General features: G+C 36.2%; 1 protein-coding gene across 2 annotated transcripts in view; it reads left to right on the top strand.

The window, feature by feature from the left end:
- Window positions 1-19,148, top strand: part of Stat4 (signal transducer and activator of transcription 4) — a 95,051-nt gene that overhangs the window by 60,426 nt on the left and 15,477 nt on the right. For both annotated transcript variants that reach the window (XM_074071294.1, XM_020158148.2), the window contains 8 exons: window positions 1,332-1,417; window positions 2,761-2,912; window positions 4,964-5,122; window positions 5,741-5,833; window positions 8,289-8,348; window positions 8,649-8,666; window positions 8,756-8,849; window positions 9,697-9,741. In XM_074071294.1, the coding sequence (XP_073927395.1) occupies window positions 1,332-1,417; window positions 2,761-2,912; window positions 4,964-5,122; window positions 5,741-5,833; window positions 8,289-8,348; window positions 8,649-8,666; window positions 8,756-8,849; window positions 9,697-9,741 (707 nt within the window). The remainder of the gene's footprint in view (window positions 1-1,331; window positions 1,418-2,760; window positions 2,913-4,963; window positions 5,123-5,740; window positions 5,834-8,288; window positions 8,349-8,648; window positions 8,667-8,755; window positions 8,850-9,696; window positions 9,742-19,148) is intronic.

The raw sequence follows: 19,148 nt of genomic DNA, 5'->3' as shown, positions 1-19,148 counted from the left end.
GTGAGGTTTTCAGTTCATAAAATGCTACATATGTATGATCTTGCTACATATGATCGTTCACCTAAAGCTTAGTGAATTTGTGAATTATCACAACCAGGAAAGAGATCATGGAGATCAATGCTATTTTGTAGAGAAATTTGCCACCATGTGGTTCTGTTTTATAGAGAAATTTGCCTTAATTTTCACAATTACCCAAGTCAGATCAACTCTCATTTTTATTGATGTTAATTACTTCCTACACTTCAATAAAGTTTAATTTATTAATTTAAACAATGTTTGTTTATCGCATATCTCCCTATTTCAAGAATATTGGGGGAGTGTTATTTTGTCTTAGGTATTTTTCTTTGTTCTCTTTTTCTTATTTATTTATTAGCATACAATAGTTTTATGGGAGGATTTATTGTGACATTTACATATGTGCTTACAATATATATTAATTAGATTCATCCCTCCATCATTTTCCCTCAGTACTTCCCCACTTCTTAGAAAAATTTCAGTAGGTTTCATTGTTCTATTTTCATTCACATATACAAGATACATCAACCATATTCACACTCCTTTACCTCCATTTACCCTCTCCCCCTTCCAGTGGTGCCCACCCCCAACAGAACCTGTTTTACCTTCCTGTCTTTCATTTTTTTAAGTGTATATTGGCCAAGGGGGTTTTACCTTGGTATTTTCACATGTATATACTGCACTTTAATCAGATTAACACCCTCTATAGATATTTTTCTTAATTGGCCACTCTTTCCCACTTCTAGTTTTACTATGATGCTAGCCCATTTTGCAAAGAAAAAGAGAAAGTAAGGAATTTAGTCTTCATTAGCTCTTGCGAGTAAATAGATAAAACTAACTCTACCAGGCAGTAACTTGGAGAATGAGTAGAGTAGTGGGGGCTGAGTAAAGGCAACCAAGTGAGTCAAATAGACTTTAACCGTGGCCACAAAGGGAAGCCCCCTTCATTTCTTTCTTAAACCAAATAACCGAGGTTATATTTAATGCAGAGCTAGCCAAAGCCCATTACAAAAACTTTCTTTTAATTTCATCCCACTCTCCCACCAAAAAAAGAATACTGAGTGAAGAACTTTCCTTATGGTCTATAAGATAAAGAGGTCCTCTTCCACATGTCTGGATGGAATTCCTCCTGGCAAAATGAGCACATTCTTGCACTGAACTTCCAAGCTCAATTCTAGTGGTCCATGTTCAGCCTAGCCCCCTCCTCCTGTCCAGGGCTGGTTTAGGGCAGCTTGAGGCAGACTTGGCTTTCAGGACTCTGAAAGACTACTGAAAGCCCTAGAGAAGACTCCAAACCCATCACTTTTTCTTTGCAGATCAGGGTGACAAGAATAGTCTCCTGATGAATCAGGAAGTTTTGACACTGCAAGAAATGCTTAACAGCCTAGACTTCAAGAGAAAGGTTAGTGAAGAATTTTAATTTGGCCACTTGCCTCCTTTTCCTAAACTTAGTCCTACTGAAAAGAATCAAGCTTTTTTAGATTTTACCAATTCCATTTACACTGAATAAGCAGGCAGCAATGTTTCTAGGAACAGTACTGGACTATTTGCCATGTTTCCCTCAGTGAGTCTGTAAAGCTAAATGTCTCTAGAACCAGTTTGTCTTGTTTATGTCATACATTTACTGTCAAAGTGGAAATTTTGATCAATTTTTATTTTTCACTATTTTAGACATGGCTATTTTAGTGGCTATATTTATATTAAGATGGATTTAACTACACATGTATAATTATAAAATTAATTGATGACTATTGAGCTTTTATTGGAAAAACAAGTCTATTTTCTATTCTGAGAAGTGACATTGTATTAAGCAATTTACTGCATTTCAGAATAGCTTATTGGCAAAGAATATATTTAAGCTAATCTCTACACAAGGAGAAGAATTTTTTTTTGGCTCAATGAAATACAAGAAGGGAAGTAATTCTACTTCAATTTTCTAGCTGAATTTGAAAGTAACTGCAATTGATAACTAACCAATAACTGTTGAATCAGTAGCTCATTTCTAAAAGTTCAGTTCCATTTTTTGTACATGAATTTGTATGTATACAAATAAGTGTAAAATTTATTTTCACCCTAACATTGTAAGAATGAAGTAATTAATCCAAGATAAACCTTAATGTCTTATGCAAATAAATCTGTGCTATACATTTTACACATCATCTTATTTGACTTTAGAAATAAAATGTTAAGGAGAGAAAGAACGGTGGAAATAAGTCCATTCACCTGATTATACAGATAAAAAGACAACTTCCAACAAGGCTAAATACTTTGTCCAAATTTGCATAGCTTGTGGCAAAACCAGAACAGAAACCATATTTTCTAATGCCTAGACCTTCCAAAGTTATGCTTCTCCATTATGCCTCCTTAAACCCAAATAAAGTCATAATAAAACTAACACAGAAAGGCTCAAATTTTAGTTAGTACATTTGCAAATAATGGATAATCATAGTTAGAAATTATTACATTTGTAAACATCCTTCAAATAGGTGATTTTGTGACTACATGATTCAATACTGTCACAGAAGTTACCAATTCAGCATATTTACACTGAAACATATTATGAGAATGCTAAACTGTGGTCATTCTTTCCTCAATCTATTTGCCATAATTTAATGGTTTGAAAAGGCAGTGCTATGGCAAATAGAAGCTAGTACTTAGTAAAATATTTACTCAAAGTAAGTTGAATTATAAGTGAGTCTTATTGTTTCTTATATAAATCTCTTCAATCGTCATCTTTGTTTTTAGGAAGCCCTCAGTAAGATGACACAAATAGTGAATGAAACAGACTTGCTAATGAACAGCATGCTGATTGAAGAGCTGCAGGACTGGAAGAGGCGGCAGCAGATCGCCTGCATTGGGGGTCCACTCCACAATGGGCTTGACCAGCTTCAGAACTGGTAAAGCAAATTGACTTTAGTTTCTAGTGAAAACCACAGGAAGTACAAAACTTCAGCATACTCAGCCAGAGAATGAAGGTTTACATTGAGCATATCGATGGCTTATTAGCAAGTGGGAACTTTACAGTTGAATGTGGAGATGAAATTGTACACGTGTTCTTAATTTTCACTCCATTGGGAAGGAAAATGAAGCATCTATAGAACACATAAGAATTACTTGATTTTTACATACAATATATCATTCTTAAAAGACTCAAAACGAATTTTTGAAACCAGCAATGCATTCTCTTTAAGGATATAATAAAGACACCCTTCAAAATCTTGAAAACAGATATCTTACTTTGTAAGTGTGTGTCTTAAGATACATTAGTTTTGTGCTTTCAATAGACATTTATTCAGTTAAGGATGTTGGCAAAGACACAAAATGCCAGTTAGTAAGAAGTTCCAGAGCTTTATTGTATGTCATAGTGACTGTAGCTAACAATACACTCTATACTTGAAAATTACTGGAAAGTAGATTTTAAGCATTCTCACAAAAAATAAATAATTATATAACATTTTTCATGTTATTTACATAGCCATCCCATAATGTATAGATGTAACAAAATGTGTTGTATACTATGAATTTTGTCAATTAAAAAAATAGGTTAAAAATCTCAAGTGACTAACAACCTGGTATCCACTGTTATGAATGCATGCATGCAATTACATGTAGATACTACCTTTGCATTATAAAGATAAAAATATTGATAGGTTTTCTGCATCATAAATACAAAATAAAACTATTGATTGAAACAAATGGAAAATATAACAAGAAACAAAAATATCCAGTTAAAATCCAAAACTGCTTTTTTTTTTTCAGTATTGAAGATTGAACTCAGAACTCAGAGCCTTGCTCTACCCCTCGAGTAACACTCCCAGTCCTTTTGCTTTTAGTTTGTTTTTTCTAGATAGGTTCTCATGCCTTTGCCTGGGCTGGCCTCAACCGTCAATCCTCCTGTCTCTGCTTCTCAAGTAGCTGGGATTACAGTCATGTACTCTCATGCCTATCTCAAGATTGCTTTCTAAGAGTACAATTTAGATGAGATTGTGCTTGTTCAGGGTGGTATAGCCATGGACTAAGGGTACAATTTAGTACAATGGAAATATGTAGTAACTGGGGACCATCTCTCAGTAAAAGCTCTGCTCAGCAGGCTTGCTTATGAAGTAAGGAATTGGGCTCATCTTAAAACATATTGGTTTTTCTTGATTCTTTAATCCCACTGTACTCTGTTGTTGTAAGAACAAAATAAATAATAAAGAACTTAAAAAACAATGCTGCCCATGCCAAAAACTAGCAGGTACTTTCCACAATCTTATGTAAAAAGAGTTGCCATAGGGCCAGGTGGACTTGTCAAGTGTGATGAGGTGTTCTGCCCCTCTAGTTGGGATCCTTATTGATTTCAGTCTTTCTTACTCTTCCCTATTTTTCTGGCCCAAGCCCTCACTTCCATTTATAAGGAGATCACCACATAATGCGTAGAACTCCAAGCAAATATCAGAAGCAAGCATTTCTAAAATAACACCGTGTTCCTTTTGTCAGAGGGAGTCATTGATCATTTGTAGCTAATACTTAGATATACACCTATAGGGGGAGGGCCAATTTTACATTTCTGTCTTCAGTGTGCACACATATAACTTTCTTCATGTAATATATTTTATAGGTTTAAATTTATTCTTTCTTTGGTTTTTAATGAGTGCCACATTCTCAACATATATGCGTAAAAGGCTTAAATGAAGGCTAATTAAAAGGGATTTGATTCCAGATAGTGACAAGATTGCATAAATGATATTTATAATTGAAAGTATAAATAAAAACATATATATTTAACATATATAATGCATATTCAAAAAGGAATGGGTTTAGGAAAATTGTCACTAGCCTTAATTGAACTAAGGTGGTTCATTTAATTAATTTAATAATTGCTTAATAAGTTATTATTTGTGAAATATGATCTATTGTTAAAAAGCTCAATCATTAAGCATAAAAACTATCATTTGCTATTCAATAGCTTTACCCTGCTGGCAGAAAGTCTTTTTCAACTCAGAAGGCAATTGGAGAAATTAGAGGAGCAGTCTACCAAAATGACATATGAAGGTGATCCTATCCCAGTGCAAAGAACACACCTGCTAGAAAGAGTCACCTTCCTGATCTACAACCTTTTCAAGAAGTAAGTGAAGTGGTTCTCAATGTTTAGTCCATGGCAACTTCAACTCTGTCAAGTTATAAGGACACCCTACCTGAGGTTATGATGTTTAAGTGAAGGAATGGCAAAGAAGAAGTGAATAGATCCTCCAGAAAGTTCAAAAAATTACATTTCTACTCTTCACTATTTTTCATCAATACTTCTCCTTCCGGCTGACTTGGTTTTCCATGAGCTAACCTACATCATCCAACCTGCAGCTCAGTCTTCACATTTTAGGACAGATTTCAAGGGTTTCTTCTTAAGTGCATATCTGGGAAATGCACTGATGAAAAAAATGCTAATATGTATTAGAAATCCTAATATCCAGTCAAAAAAATGGCATGAAATTGACTCTCTAGTTTATGTTTAACATGATGAAAATGGACCTTTATTAATGACTTAAGTATAACAATTAAAGAAGTATTTACTGTTGCTAATTAGGGCATTTTCCTATCTTGTAATAGGAAAGACTGGAGTTCAAACAGAGGTCTGAGTGTCTGCTAGGTATAGAAAATGAGGACTTTGCTAGAGTATAACATCCTGTTTCTAGTTTTCAGTCTATTGATATTTTCAAATGACATGCTTTATTTCCTTTTCATCTAGTTCATTTGTGGTTGAGAGACAGCCATGCATGCCAACCCACCCTCAGAGGCCGATGGTACTTAAAACCCTTATTCAGTTCACTGTAAAACTAAGGTAGGCAGATCACTTCCTTTTGTTTCAAGTCTATGAAGCTATAGCTACTGCTCATCAAGGTACTTTATGTTCAACTGTTCATTGAACACCTGCTGTGAGCTCAAATGCTGAGACCCTGTTTGTAAAGAACACAGCAAGGTGAGATATTAATGAAGACCTAAAAGATCTTAATATGAAATGTGGATCATAATATCCGCCATAATGGGATTAACTGCTGAAAAGGTTAACTTGAGGATGAACTGGAGAGATGGAGAAGGGGAGAAGTGCAGGACAGTAAACCTACAGAGTTAATGGCTTCCAAGTTTGTAAGAGTGCAGACCAGTGAAAGATAGAATGGAGAGGACAGATTGGGGACGGATTATGGAAGGCTCTGAATATCCTGTCCAGGAAATGTAGTGGCACATTCTTCCCTTGAGATTACCCAGTAACTGTCTTATTGGATTTTCCACAAAACTCTGAACACCAGTTTTCAACATATCCTCACTATGATTTAAAGACACGTGGCTTTTGTGTTATTTATGCTTTGCTTTAACTGTGTATTTCCATTAGCATGAAAGATCAAACTTAAATTTTTCCTAATAACACTTAAGATTCTTCAAAAGTTTTCTATAGTGCCTCAAACTCTAAGGCCTAACAGTTTAAATTCCTAATCACTAGGTCACCTCTGGAAAGCTGAGACTACAGACTAACAAATCCAGAGGTGGTGATATCATGATAACGAGCAATTTAGGGTCCTATGATCAGCATTAGAACTCCATTTTTGAAAGGAAGGAACTGGTCTTCAATTGCATTTTAAAATCCTTTGTGTGAATTTTGAACCAAGAACTAGAAGCAAAAGGAAAAGGCCAGGTTCCTTTAAATTTATCATTCTTTTCAAAATGTGTTCATTCCTCATCTCCACATCACTAAATATCTCAGAAGACAGTAATAATAAAGGGAAACTAGGACAGAGATGGTAGACACTGTACTTTTTCTTGAGATACCCCTATCGATGACATAGTAAGCCCAAGATGCTTTCTGAGCAAAAGGGGAGATAGTAGGAATTGCTCAGCAAAAATTTCTGAGTGGAAGAGGTCCCTAAATAGGCACCATCTTGCATGTTTGAAGTGATTGCCAGGGCAGGGGCCATCAGTCAGTCCCTGGTGTGGATATCCTGTCCTCTTGTTCTACCTGACTACTGGGACGTCCTCCTCCTGTGTCTGAACCCTGACCCCTTGCCTACTTCTTGAGAGATAATCCTTTACTTACTATGCAAAGTTTTCCTTAAAATCCTTCTCTACTATCACCTGGCATTCTCCTGTTTCAAAGGAGGACAACATGGGACTCCAGCATCAGTCATAAGCGTCTTGCAATGAAACAGGTCCTTCCTCGGAAGGTGGAGAGGGTAAATATTCTGGCCTTATTTCCTGTGACCACACACCCTCTTCGTCACCCACTACCAATGACTTTATACTTCACATACTCCAAACCTTGAAACCAATCTTGTGCTTTGAGCAGGACATTTAAGGAGCCTTTGTTACATTCCACTCACCCTTTGGTTTGGGCTGTTTATGTTCTCTGATTTTATTTGTCTAATGCCAATGAAATATTACCATATGATACTCTCTATATTCTGTCTGTTCCCTCCTCAAGTACCAGTTCCCAGGTACTTGAGACTATACTGGGTATATATGAAAAGCTCAGTATATGCTGAGTGAATGTGCATGGCTTGGAATGAGTGCAAGAGCAAATGAGTGAGTGAGTGAGTGAACATGTCTGCATCTGCACTGAACCCACAGATAGGATGTAGCACAGGGCACATTCTGAGGAGGCAGAAAAAGCAAAAAAACAGAGGAAGGGGCTGACACCAGAAGGAGTTAAAGGAATTCTTATCTGACTTTAACCACTTGTTTGTTTGAAGTTAGGTCCTTTTTAGTTATGAACATTTTTGTTCTTACTTAAAAATAGTATGTTTAGAGGTTATAAATGTATCTGAATTGGGATTTTCCATATTTATTTCAGAGACCTGGTCTTTCTCAATAAAACAGTTATTGTCAAAATATTTAGTTTTGCAAGTTTACAAAATGTTTTTTCATAGAATGAGGATAACGTGGAGTCACATTAACAGACTTGCAAAGAATGTTTCTTATATCTAAACATTTCACTCAGGTTTGGACTTTTGCCAAAATATATAGCTATTTTTCTGACTGGGCCAAATGTATTACCAAGCACACATGAACTGAAGGATTATGCAAACACTTTCCAAATGTTTGTTGATGATATTAAGTGGTTGGTATGTCAGCATTATAACAGGGCAAACTAAAGAGGAATTATACATTTTAAAAAGCATAGCATGTAACTAGAGAGAATGTAAGTTTTATTTTTATATCATAAATATATTTAATTCCTTAAATATAAAAAAGCTTTTGACACTTTTAATTTTTATCTTTGATTCTTTATTAATATTTCTTTCTAGGCTTCTAATAAAATTGCCAGAGCTAAACTATCAGGTAAAGGTTAAAGCTTCAATTGACAAGTAAGTTTTCTAATTTCATTTCAAAATGAGACAATGTAAGATTCTTTAATGAACTGCCTTTTATTTCGTACAACAATTTTACACTTTTAAACTTACTTCTCTAACTTTACATATCAATTGTATTTCAAACATTCAATTTTGAAGTTCAAGCATTTAACAGAACCCAAGGAAGATTAACTATTAAAAATGAACCATAAAGACTCAAAATGAAATTCTATATCCTATCCTTTAAAGTACCCTAAAAAGTTTTTACTAGGTCTATTAAACAGCTCATTTCAAATGCTCTTCTTGTTTTGACAGGAACGTTTCAACTCTAAGGTAAGATATTTACTTTGTAGAATAGTTTTACTACTTTCAAAAAATAGTAAGACCTAAGACCATGTAAATAAGTAAGATTTTCTCTCTAGCAATCGAAGGTTTGTCCTTTGTGGAACTCATGTCAAAGCCATGTCCATTGAAGAATCTTCCAATGGGAGTCTTTCAGTAGAATTTAGACATTTGGTAAGTTTGGCAGAAAAATTTCACAGGCTTCTCCCTTCCCATGCCCAAGGATAACAGTGAGAGATAAGACATGCCATCATTGAGGAATTCAAACAATAGAAACAACACTGAACCTAACTCAGTCTGAGTTTTTAACCATAGTGATGTACTACATAAGTATATGTAGCAGCTAGTTAATATACCCTGATGACCATGATAGAGATGATCTGTCTTAAAATGGACATTCCCAGTTTCATTTTTAAAATTTCCCCAGTGAACAACACCCAGTAACAACTTGTGTGGCTGAAAGCACTTTAACTTTAGGAGAATAACTTGGGCAAATAGGATGTTCCTGGGCACTGCAGTTGCACTTTGCCTTGGCATGTCTAGAAAGCTCTGTCCCGGCCTCTTCCTGTTGCTTCTTGTGTTCACCACTTCCTCATGACCTAGTGTTCTCTTCCTGTCTTCTAATTCTTTGCACAGTTCTTAGATACCCCAAGTCCTGTTGCTTTTCTTGCCAGAAACACATTTTTCTTCTGGTTTATTAGTGTTTAGCAAGTGCCTTATCTGAATGTTGGGGTACCACTGAATCAGCATCCAAAGGTCTATTTTCTAAAAGAGAAAATTTTGTTAACAGAAAGATATCTGCATATACAAATTTATACCACTTTTAGTTTTGTTTGGTTTTAAGTGTTCATTTTTGTTGAATCTATGTAGCTAGGACAAATTTTGATGAGTTAGAAGACATCTGAATTAATGTTCTAGAAGCCAAAATTGTGGCCAAGAAAGAGATGACAATATATAGGACTGACTTGATGTGTACCTGATAGTACATCTCCATCTAAACACTGTTGTTTCTTTTACAAAGCAACCAAAGGAAATGAAGTCAAGTGCTGGGGGTAAAGGAAATGAGGTAGGAAATATTTCTTCTACAGAATTTTTCCAAAAAATAACCATAATATTTTTTACAAAGCTCTTAAATTGCTTACTTTTATATAAAATCAAATCCATGTTTCTCTAATTATATTTGATAATTATAGACAACATTTATAAAAGAAAGAGAAAGTAAAAATAGCATATCTTCCAAAGAAAACAATTATTAAGCTTTTGATACACATCATTCCAGTCTTATATTTAAGTATATATTACTTTAAAATATATCACCTATGTTGATTGTGTCATAACCTTTTGTTTCACATGAACAACTTTCTATAACTTTACACTTAGAGAACACATTTAAATTTGTTGCATTGTTTTGCATTTCATAGATGTGCCATAATTTCTGTAATAAGTCCTTCATTCTGGTAAAATATGTTAAGAATCACTGAATTTCCCATGGATATAGGGTAAGGCTTGAAAATCATGTCATTATGTGAAAATCACAGGTGAAAAACAGTCCTATTACTTTGTGGTATCAGTTACCTTGCTCTTCAAGGTTCATATTTCACTGCATGAATGGGATAAAAGAAAAAAGTGATGCAGTCTGAGCATTCACATTTGAGTCAGTAGATGATAGACTGGTCAAATCCTGGATTGGAAATGACCTTAGAGATCACCTATTGATCTGTTCATTGTATGTACAACCTCTGTGTATGATCTGTAATTTGGAAATAGGAAAGGTAGGTTTGAGTACATGGTCTGACAGTGACTGAAAATGTGACCTTTGTCAAGTGATATGATGGATAAATATTGCATTTATTTTCCTGCAAGAGATCAGGAGGGGAATGCCCAATGCTCCTTGTTCAGAGATACTGCATATGTAAGAAAACCTACATGATGTATTATACATCTGGGAGGCTTATTTCTGATACAGTTTGTACAGATCCAATATCCTGGCTTTATAGACCCAGTTCCTATGAGAAATATCTTTGAATTATTTAGAATAAATAATATAATATTTAAATAATGTATCATTGGACGCATTGTAAATCCAGTGTTCAATGACATCCAATCTATCACACCCCCACAAACCACAAAGATACATCACAAAAGGCTTAATGTACTGCCATTTTCCCCTCTAATAATTCTTCATTTCCTTAATTGTCTCTTATAAATCATTTACCAAATATTGTTGTCCCACTAAAAATTAGCTAAGTTTTCTTCCCACAGGAGACTTGCTCCTGAAGGCAGAGCCCAGGCACATCTTTCCTGCTAAAGATGTTTCACGAGCAGAGCTTTTGGGTTTGAGGATATTCTAGTGAAACAAATAAGTGGAAGACATTATTCCTCATAAAGGTTTTCTAAATTTCCATATTAAAAATTAGCACATTATAAATAAAAGCCTGTTCACACATCATCTCACTGTAATTTGACCAAAGTTTTGTAGCATTTCATTGAGCCTGACATCCCTGACTATTGTTGTTATTATTTATGAGTCTGAATAGATGAAGCACATTATTCTGAATTTATCTTACACAAAAAACCCACAAAAAATCCAATGGGAATACAACTGAACCACTCAACTTTTGTAGTACATTACCATCTTAAACATACGAAAATCTTTACTTGTATTTCCCTAGAGATAGAAATCTAAGTAAATCACCTTCCACTATAGAAAAAGCAACCAATTATTAACACTGTCTACTTGTATTGCTTTAAATTTACCTCTTCTTATTTTCTGATTAATAATAAAATCATACAGTCATGGAATGACTTTGTTTCTTTCTTTTAATTTTCTCAGATTTGCTAAAGCAGGTTCATTGAATTTTAAGCTATTCTTTGAGCTCCCCCTACTGAAAGAATTTTAGTATGACTCCCAGGTACATTTAAAACATTCCATAGGCTCTAAGCTACTTTATATGCTACAGAAACAGTTGGCTAGCTACAGAACCATGTGGAGGTGGGGGAAGTGAGCTAGCTACCAGGGGCTTGAACAGTCAATAGGGATGGCCAAACAAAATCAGGAAAGAGTAGGGGAAGAACTGGGATAAAGTAGAGTTCATAAAGATATGGTACAAGGGATGGTGGCAACAAATTTCAGGGAAATGGGAAGCTAGGATATCATAACCTTGTTTTAAAGCTTCAAAAAGTTGCCGTTGTGAGCACCTGCAGCAGGAGTGCACAGCCTGCTGAAAATGCATTTAACAAATTCCCCATAGCATTTATTATGCACTGAGAACTGTCTAAGAACTTTCCTAATGTTGACTTATGTAACTCTTGCAATAATGCTACGAAGTGGGTACTGTTACAGAGCTATTTCAGTTAGGGAAACTGAGGCATAGCGTGGCCATGCAGCTCACTCAAGTTTATACATGCTATTAGTGGCAGGGCCAAGGTTCAAACCAAGGCAGTCTGGATCTCCCTTCCCTCTGCTATGCTGCCTCTAGGAACACAAAACCTTCACTGGGAGGGTCAAGCTGGTTGAATCCTCCTTGACCCCTCCCACTCCATCTCATGCCATCTGTTTCATGAAAGTGTCCACACCTTGCCCGGCAGCTCAGAAATCAGGGCTTTCTAATAATAGAATCCTTGCCAAGTTTAAAAGGAATTTAAAATAATGCTTTCTTAGGAAAGAAGTGAACAGCTCTGTTATCTACTGTGTCTGCCTTTGCCCTTCTGTGGTGTCTCTGCAGGGTGTGGAAACAGCATTTGATTTGGGCTCTGCCTCTGACAGGAAGTTAGACATTATGCAAGCCACTTAACCTCTCCTCCCAATTTCCTTATCTACAGAATGAGGCTAATCTTACCCCACACTTCTTAAAGTTATTATGTGGACCAAGTGAGGTAGCATGTGCTGGTTGAAGGTGATAAGTGAGACAGATGTTTGCTGTGGCTTTTACTGATCAACTCTTCCTGCTGTCCCCTCCATAAGAGCATGTATTATACCCATGGGAGAACTGGGCTTTAAAAGATGGTACCTCCTCAAACTATTCCATAAAATACATAGAAAGGGAAGTAATGCTTCTAAATTCATTCTATGAGTTTAGGATGAGGGCACAGCAACAACAAAAGACTACTATAGACACAAAATATGAATATAGACACAAAAATCCTCAATAAGATACTTCAAATTCAGTAATACATTAAAAAAGTATGTATCATGATCAAATTGGCTTCATTCCTGGATACAAGATGATCCAGCTTATGTAAATCAATAAATGTAACATAGCAATACACAGAATCATGGACAAAAATCAAATGTTCATCTCAACAGATTCAGAAAAAGCCTTTGATAAAATTCAATATCCCTTCATGATAAAAGTCCTGAATAAACTAGGAATAAAGGAGATATACTGTAATATAATAAAGGCGACATATGACAAACTTATATAGCCAATATTATACTGAATGAGAAAAAACTAAAAGCATTTCCTCTAAGATTAGGGACAAGATAAGGGTGTCCACTCTCTCCACTCTTACTCAATACAGTGCTTGAATTCTTAGCCAGAGCATAAGGCAAGAAAAAGAAATAAAAAGTATATAAATAGGAAAGGAACAATTCAAATTATCCCTATATATAGATGATATGACATACATAAAAGACCCTAAAAGCTCCACCAGAAAACTCTTAGTTCTGAGGAATACTTTCAATGAAGTAACAGGATATAAAAATCAACATACAAAAATGAATGGCTTTTCTATAGTGAAAACAATTCCATTTACAACACCCTCAAAAAATAAAATACCTAGGGTTAAACCTAACCAAGGAGATGAAAGACCTCTACAATGAAAACTATCAAACATCACAGAAAGAAATCAAAGAAGACACTAAAGATGAAAACCTCCATGTTCATGGACCAGTAGAATTAACATTGTGAAAAGGGTCCATTACCTGAAAGTGATTCAATACTATCCCCATCAAAATCCCAATGAAATTCTTCATAGAAATAGAAAATACGATCCTAAAATTCAAATGGAAGCACAAAAGAACCCTAAATACCCAAAGCAATCCTGAGCAAAAAGAGGAATAATGGAGGTATCACACCACAATGCTTGATTTCAAATTATACTATGGATTCATAATAACAAAAACAGCATAGTACTGGCACAAAAAAAGACACATAGGTCAATGGAATAGAAGATCCAGAAATAAAGCTAGCCTCTTCAACAAATGGTGCTGAGAAAACAAATATTCACATGTAGAAGACCAAAACTAAACTCCTATCCCTCACCATGTGCAAAAAATCAATTCAAAATGGATCAAGGATCTTAATGAAAGACCTGAAATTTGAAACTCTTATGAGAAAACACTTCGAGATACAGGCATAGGCAATGGCTTTTGAATAGGACTCCAATAACTCAGAAAATAAGAATAAGAATTGACAAATGGGATTGCATCAAATAAAAAAGCTTCTGCAGAGTAAAAGAAACAATGGCCAAAGGGAAGAGACAGCCTACAGAATGAGAGAAATATCTTTGCCAGTATTCAATGAATAAAGGATTAATATCCAGAATATAGAAGGAGCTCAAAATAATTAAACTACAAAAAGCTAAATAATCCAATCAATAAATGGGCAAATAAATTGAACAGATCTCAAAAGACGTATGAATGGCCAATAAATACATGAAAAATGCTAAACAACTTTGGTCATCTAAAAAATGCAAGTCAAAGCTATATTGAGATTCCATCTCTCTCCAGACGTAATAGCTATCATCAAGAAACAACAACCAATGCTGCAAGAATACAGGAGAAAAAGGAACCCTTAATCACTATTGGTGGGAATGTAAATTAGTCCAGCTACCATGAAAACCAGTATGGAGGTTCCTCAAAAAACTAAAATCAGAACTAACATATGATCCTGCTATTCCACTCCTGAGTATATACCAGAAGGGATGTAAATAGCATACAATATAGATACTTGCACACTCATGTATACTGCAGCACTATTCATAATAGCCAAGAAATAGAATCAACCAACAGATGAAATAGGTAAAAAATTGTGTATATACAAGGTGGGGTTTCATTCAGCCATAAAGAAGAATGAAATTATGTCATTTGCAGGAAAATGGATGGAACTGGAAATCACACTGTTAAGTAAAATAAGTCAGACTCAGACAAATAGATGTTTTCTTTCATATGAGGAATCTAGGTGAGAAAGACTTAAGAGTAGAAGGGGTAAGAGAAAGGGGAAGAGTGGGGGGCATGAGAGAGTTGTAGGGTGTGAATATGATCAAAGTACACTATAAATGTGTATGAAACCCACTATTATTTTGTACCATATATATACAGAGAGAGAGAAAGAGAGAGAACACGGTACCTGACTTAAGACAACTCATGACCCTTATCCTGCTCTCCCACCTGCCACATACTTGGCTGAAGACACAGTCCCTTCCAAAGGACTCTGGGTCCTTCCATTTTCTGATTCCAGGTCCCTGAAACATCAGACTTGTAGAATATCATGTCTGAGCTTCTTACTACAACCCAATGCCTCTTATCCTTACCTGCCCCTCCCAACTTTGAGTTCCTCAGTTCTACTTTTGTGGTTGTTAGAGCTCTGATTGGATAGTTAGTAATCCTCTTAATATGATTGAGAGCACACTAAGATGTCAGAATGATACTTTCTCTAACTCAACAACCTAAACTTCCTTAGAACTGTAGCACCCTGTGACTGACTCAGACTAGCCAAGAAGACATGGCTTGTGATGGTGTCCAGGGACTCCTGGCTTTAGATTTAGGCAAAAGGAGGAAATTACAATGAGACCCAATCTGTTCCTAGTAGATCCAGAAAGACCAGACAGGTGCCTCAGAAGCTGCATCTGGAGTTGGGGTGTAAAGAATGGAACTTTGGGTCCTTCACCCCGCCTCTAGAAGGGAAGCTTGATTTTATATGTTTTACAGAAGGGAATCTCAGTAGGAAATTTCAAAACTATGTTCCAAGGTTAAAAAAAAGTAAAACCCATTGGACTAGATAATCTCTGAGGCTGCTTTGACTAAGACTTTAACAATCTTCAGAAGTGTAACATGAGATAGCTTTTTAAAATTAATTTTAAAGAATTTGCCTTGGAATTTCTTAGCAATCCTTGAGGAATCTGTGTGGACATACTGTCACTAAATCAAGGTTAGCAATTACTGCCTCATTCTTCTACCTTTGATCTTTCCTGGGGAAGAGTCAGTGAAAAACTGACTCTGTCACTCATCGAGTGACCCAACTTTGAAACCATCAGTTTATCCCTGTAAAACAAACATTTCAGGAAACAACCTTTCCCAGGAGGTCTTTATCATGTGCAGACTTACTAGAGAGTGCTTATTGACATGTGAAAACTGTTTGAATAGGGGCCTGGGATTGCAGTCTCTCCAGTTTGCTCTCTCAGTAGGCTTAACTGATAAATGACAGTTTTAACCACAGACTGAGGTGTTAGGTGATTTTGTTTATTTGGTGGAAAGTCATGAAGCACAAAGAAGCTATTAGTAAAGCCTGGGTGACTTGAGTTTCATTTAACAAGATAGCCAAACAGATGTTCTTTCAAGGTTCAGTGTTCTCAAACACAGACACACTACTCACAGTCCAACTAGCCTGAGCATTTCACAGCAAGTTGCTTGCCTTCTGAACTAATTGAAGGAGTTGTAACACTTTTTTTAAGGAAGAAATTGGTATAAGAACATCATTACAAATTCAGCCTTTTTGAAGTGCAACAACCATCCAGCACCATTATTTTATAGGCTAACATAGTTGTCATTTTACATTAATTTATGATTCTGTGATTACAGGCTATCTCATATGAGTGTACCATTTCCTCTCTTCTCATTGTTTTCTAGCATCTAATTCAGTGTCTAGCATATAATAAGTGCTCAGTAAATTTTGCTAAATAGATGGTTTTCTTAATAACACATAATTTTCCATGTACAACATTGGATAAATTTTAGCTTGTTAAGAAACAAGCAAGGGCTGGGCACCAGTGGCTCATGCCTATAGTCCTAGCTACTCAGGAAGCAGAGATGAGGAAGATCGTGGTCCGAAACCAGCCGGGCAAATAGTTTGCAAGACCCTATCTCGAAAATACCTAACATAAAAAGGGCTGGTGGAGTGGTTCAAGGTGTAGGCCCTGAGTTCAAGCACCAGTACTGCAAAAAAAAAAAAAAAGAAAGAAAGAAAAAAACAAGCAAGAAATTTTTCTTGGAGGTTTCAAGTATTTGTTCACATATTCTAGTTTTCCAGGGCATACTGTTAGACACTGAGCAGAGAAAATAAAAGCATAATAGCACCTAGATGTTCCTTTCATCACAGCATATTTTTTCTCCCACATATAGTTCTGGTCAAGTAGTTTGGCCAATTTTCCAGATTTTTTGGTAGATTAATGAATATTTTTCTGGACAAGTACTATATAGTTGATCCAGTTATAATATTCAGTGCCATGTAATTTAAGTATAATAAATATGAACTTTTAAATCTGTAATAGTCTCAGATGATTAGGATGGCTTTAATACATTAATCTTCTCTATGTATTCTACCTATGACTTCCCCTGGGAATGTGAGATTGAATAGTTTCACTGGCTTGGGCTGCCTGATAAATAATAGGGACTGTGCGTGATGGCCATGAAAGCTTTGAAAATGAATCGGTGCTTTGTTTGGTTAGAGCTTCTTTTCTACAGTCATGTGTATTGTATGTCAACGTCCTTGCTGGGTTTTATTCTAAATATGTATCATAATTGCATCAGGAATTTTCAAGTAAACATTAGAAGTTAGTTTGAATCACTGAGAAAACCTCTCATCATCCATGTTTTAGTTCAGTAAAGTAAACTGAAGCATAATCTCTTTCCCCAAAGTTAAGACATAACCCTCAGAGTCATTACTCTGCCATTAGGATCATGGTTTCTCTCACTCTTCAAGACCCTGTGTTTGGATGGTGAACATGCAGCTATCATAATTCAAAGAGCTGAGGAAGTTATCCACAATGAATGATCATAGGTATATTTAATCCCATAAACTACGGGAGGTATGAAGAGGGAGAGACAGGCCCTGTAATTAGGTTTTTCTACTCTCACTCAGTACAGAATACCTCGCCTCTAATCACAATTGTGTGGGGGTTTTCCCCCACTAATCAGTTCTCTAGGAGACACCAAGAAGGTATCCTACAATTAAACTCAATTTGACACTATCTCTAGGTAGATTGCACAGATTAAGAGCTCAGTCACACAAGACTGCCCCCCACTTTAGATGCAAATGGCAAGTCCCAGGTTAAGACCTATACTTCTGATCCACAGACAATAAACCTGGGGTTCCCACAATCTCTTCTTTGGGTTCAATTAACTTGCACGAGCAGCTCAAAGAATTCAGAAAACACTTTACTTATATTTGCCAGTTTACTGTAAAAATTGTTATACAGAATACAGATGAACAGTCAGATGGAAGAGATGAAGAGGGCAAGTTTTGTGGGAAGGGGCATGGGCCTTCTGTGCCCTCTCCAGATACAACACCCTCCAGGAACCAACATACAAACCTTGTTCTGAATTTTTTATGGGGGCTTCATTAAGTAGCTATGATTATTACATCATTGCGATTGAAATCAACTCAATCTCCAGCCCGCCTTCCTTCTCCTCAGAGGTCAGAGAGTGGGCTGAAAGTTTCAACCCTTTAATCACATGGTTTGTTCTCGTGGCATCCTGCCCCTTTCCTGGGTATATTCTGAAGCCCCCAAGTCACTGATGAAGTGACCCTTCACTGATCACTTCATCAGCCCCCAAGAAGCTCCTATCATCCAGGAAATCCCAGAGGATTTAGCAGCTCCATGTCAGCTGGTCCTATCACTCAGGAAATTATAAACTCAGAATCAAAGACCAAGATTTGTTTTGTTGTTAGAACAAAAGAGTCTTCTAGTATTCCTGTCTACAAAAACCTTAGGAATCAGAGGTAAAAACTAAATTTATATTCCTTATTATATCAGAATATTACAAAATCTCCCACTCAAAAAGACTTCCATTGACCTCCTCCAGATGCAGCCCTTCCCACAAAGAAAGATATCTGTGAGGTCAAGTTAGATGCCTGCTCAGTTCAGGACCCCAGAATCCCCATCCCCTAAAGCCTCAAGCCCACTCCAAGGGCTATGAAGCCTTTTATCCAGGTCTACTCTTCCAAGGAGATGAACCATCAACACAAACCCTACTAGGTACAAGGAGAGGACTAGGAGCCCCACTTGAAATGTGGCCCTTCACAGAGGTAGAAGAGGAGATGAGCAATGGTCCAGAAATGCCTTGCCCTACCTATGCCACCATGTTCCATTGGGACTTTGAGAGGCTAAAACTAGTCAATTAGATTATGTGAAGGCTATGTGCCAAGGCAAGAGGCTAGACTATAATTATAACATTTTAACTTGATTTATAATTGTTAACTGTTTAAAGATGTGTTAGATCTCCATCTGTGTGCTTGCCTGAAGCCTCTCAAA

Source organism: Castor canadensis, chromosome 4 (assembly GCF_047511655.1).
Source record: "Castor canadensis chromosome 4, mCasCan1.hap1v2, whole genome shotgun sequence".
Taxonomy (NCBI): domain Eukaryota; kingdom Metazoa; phylum Chordata; class Mammalia; order Rodentia; family Castoridae; genus Castor; species Castor canadensis.
This window is presented reverse-complemented; position numbering and strand designations above follow the sequence as displayed.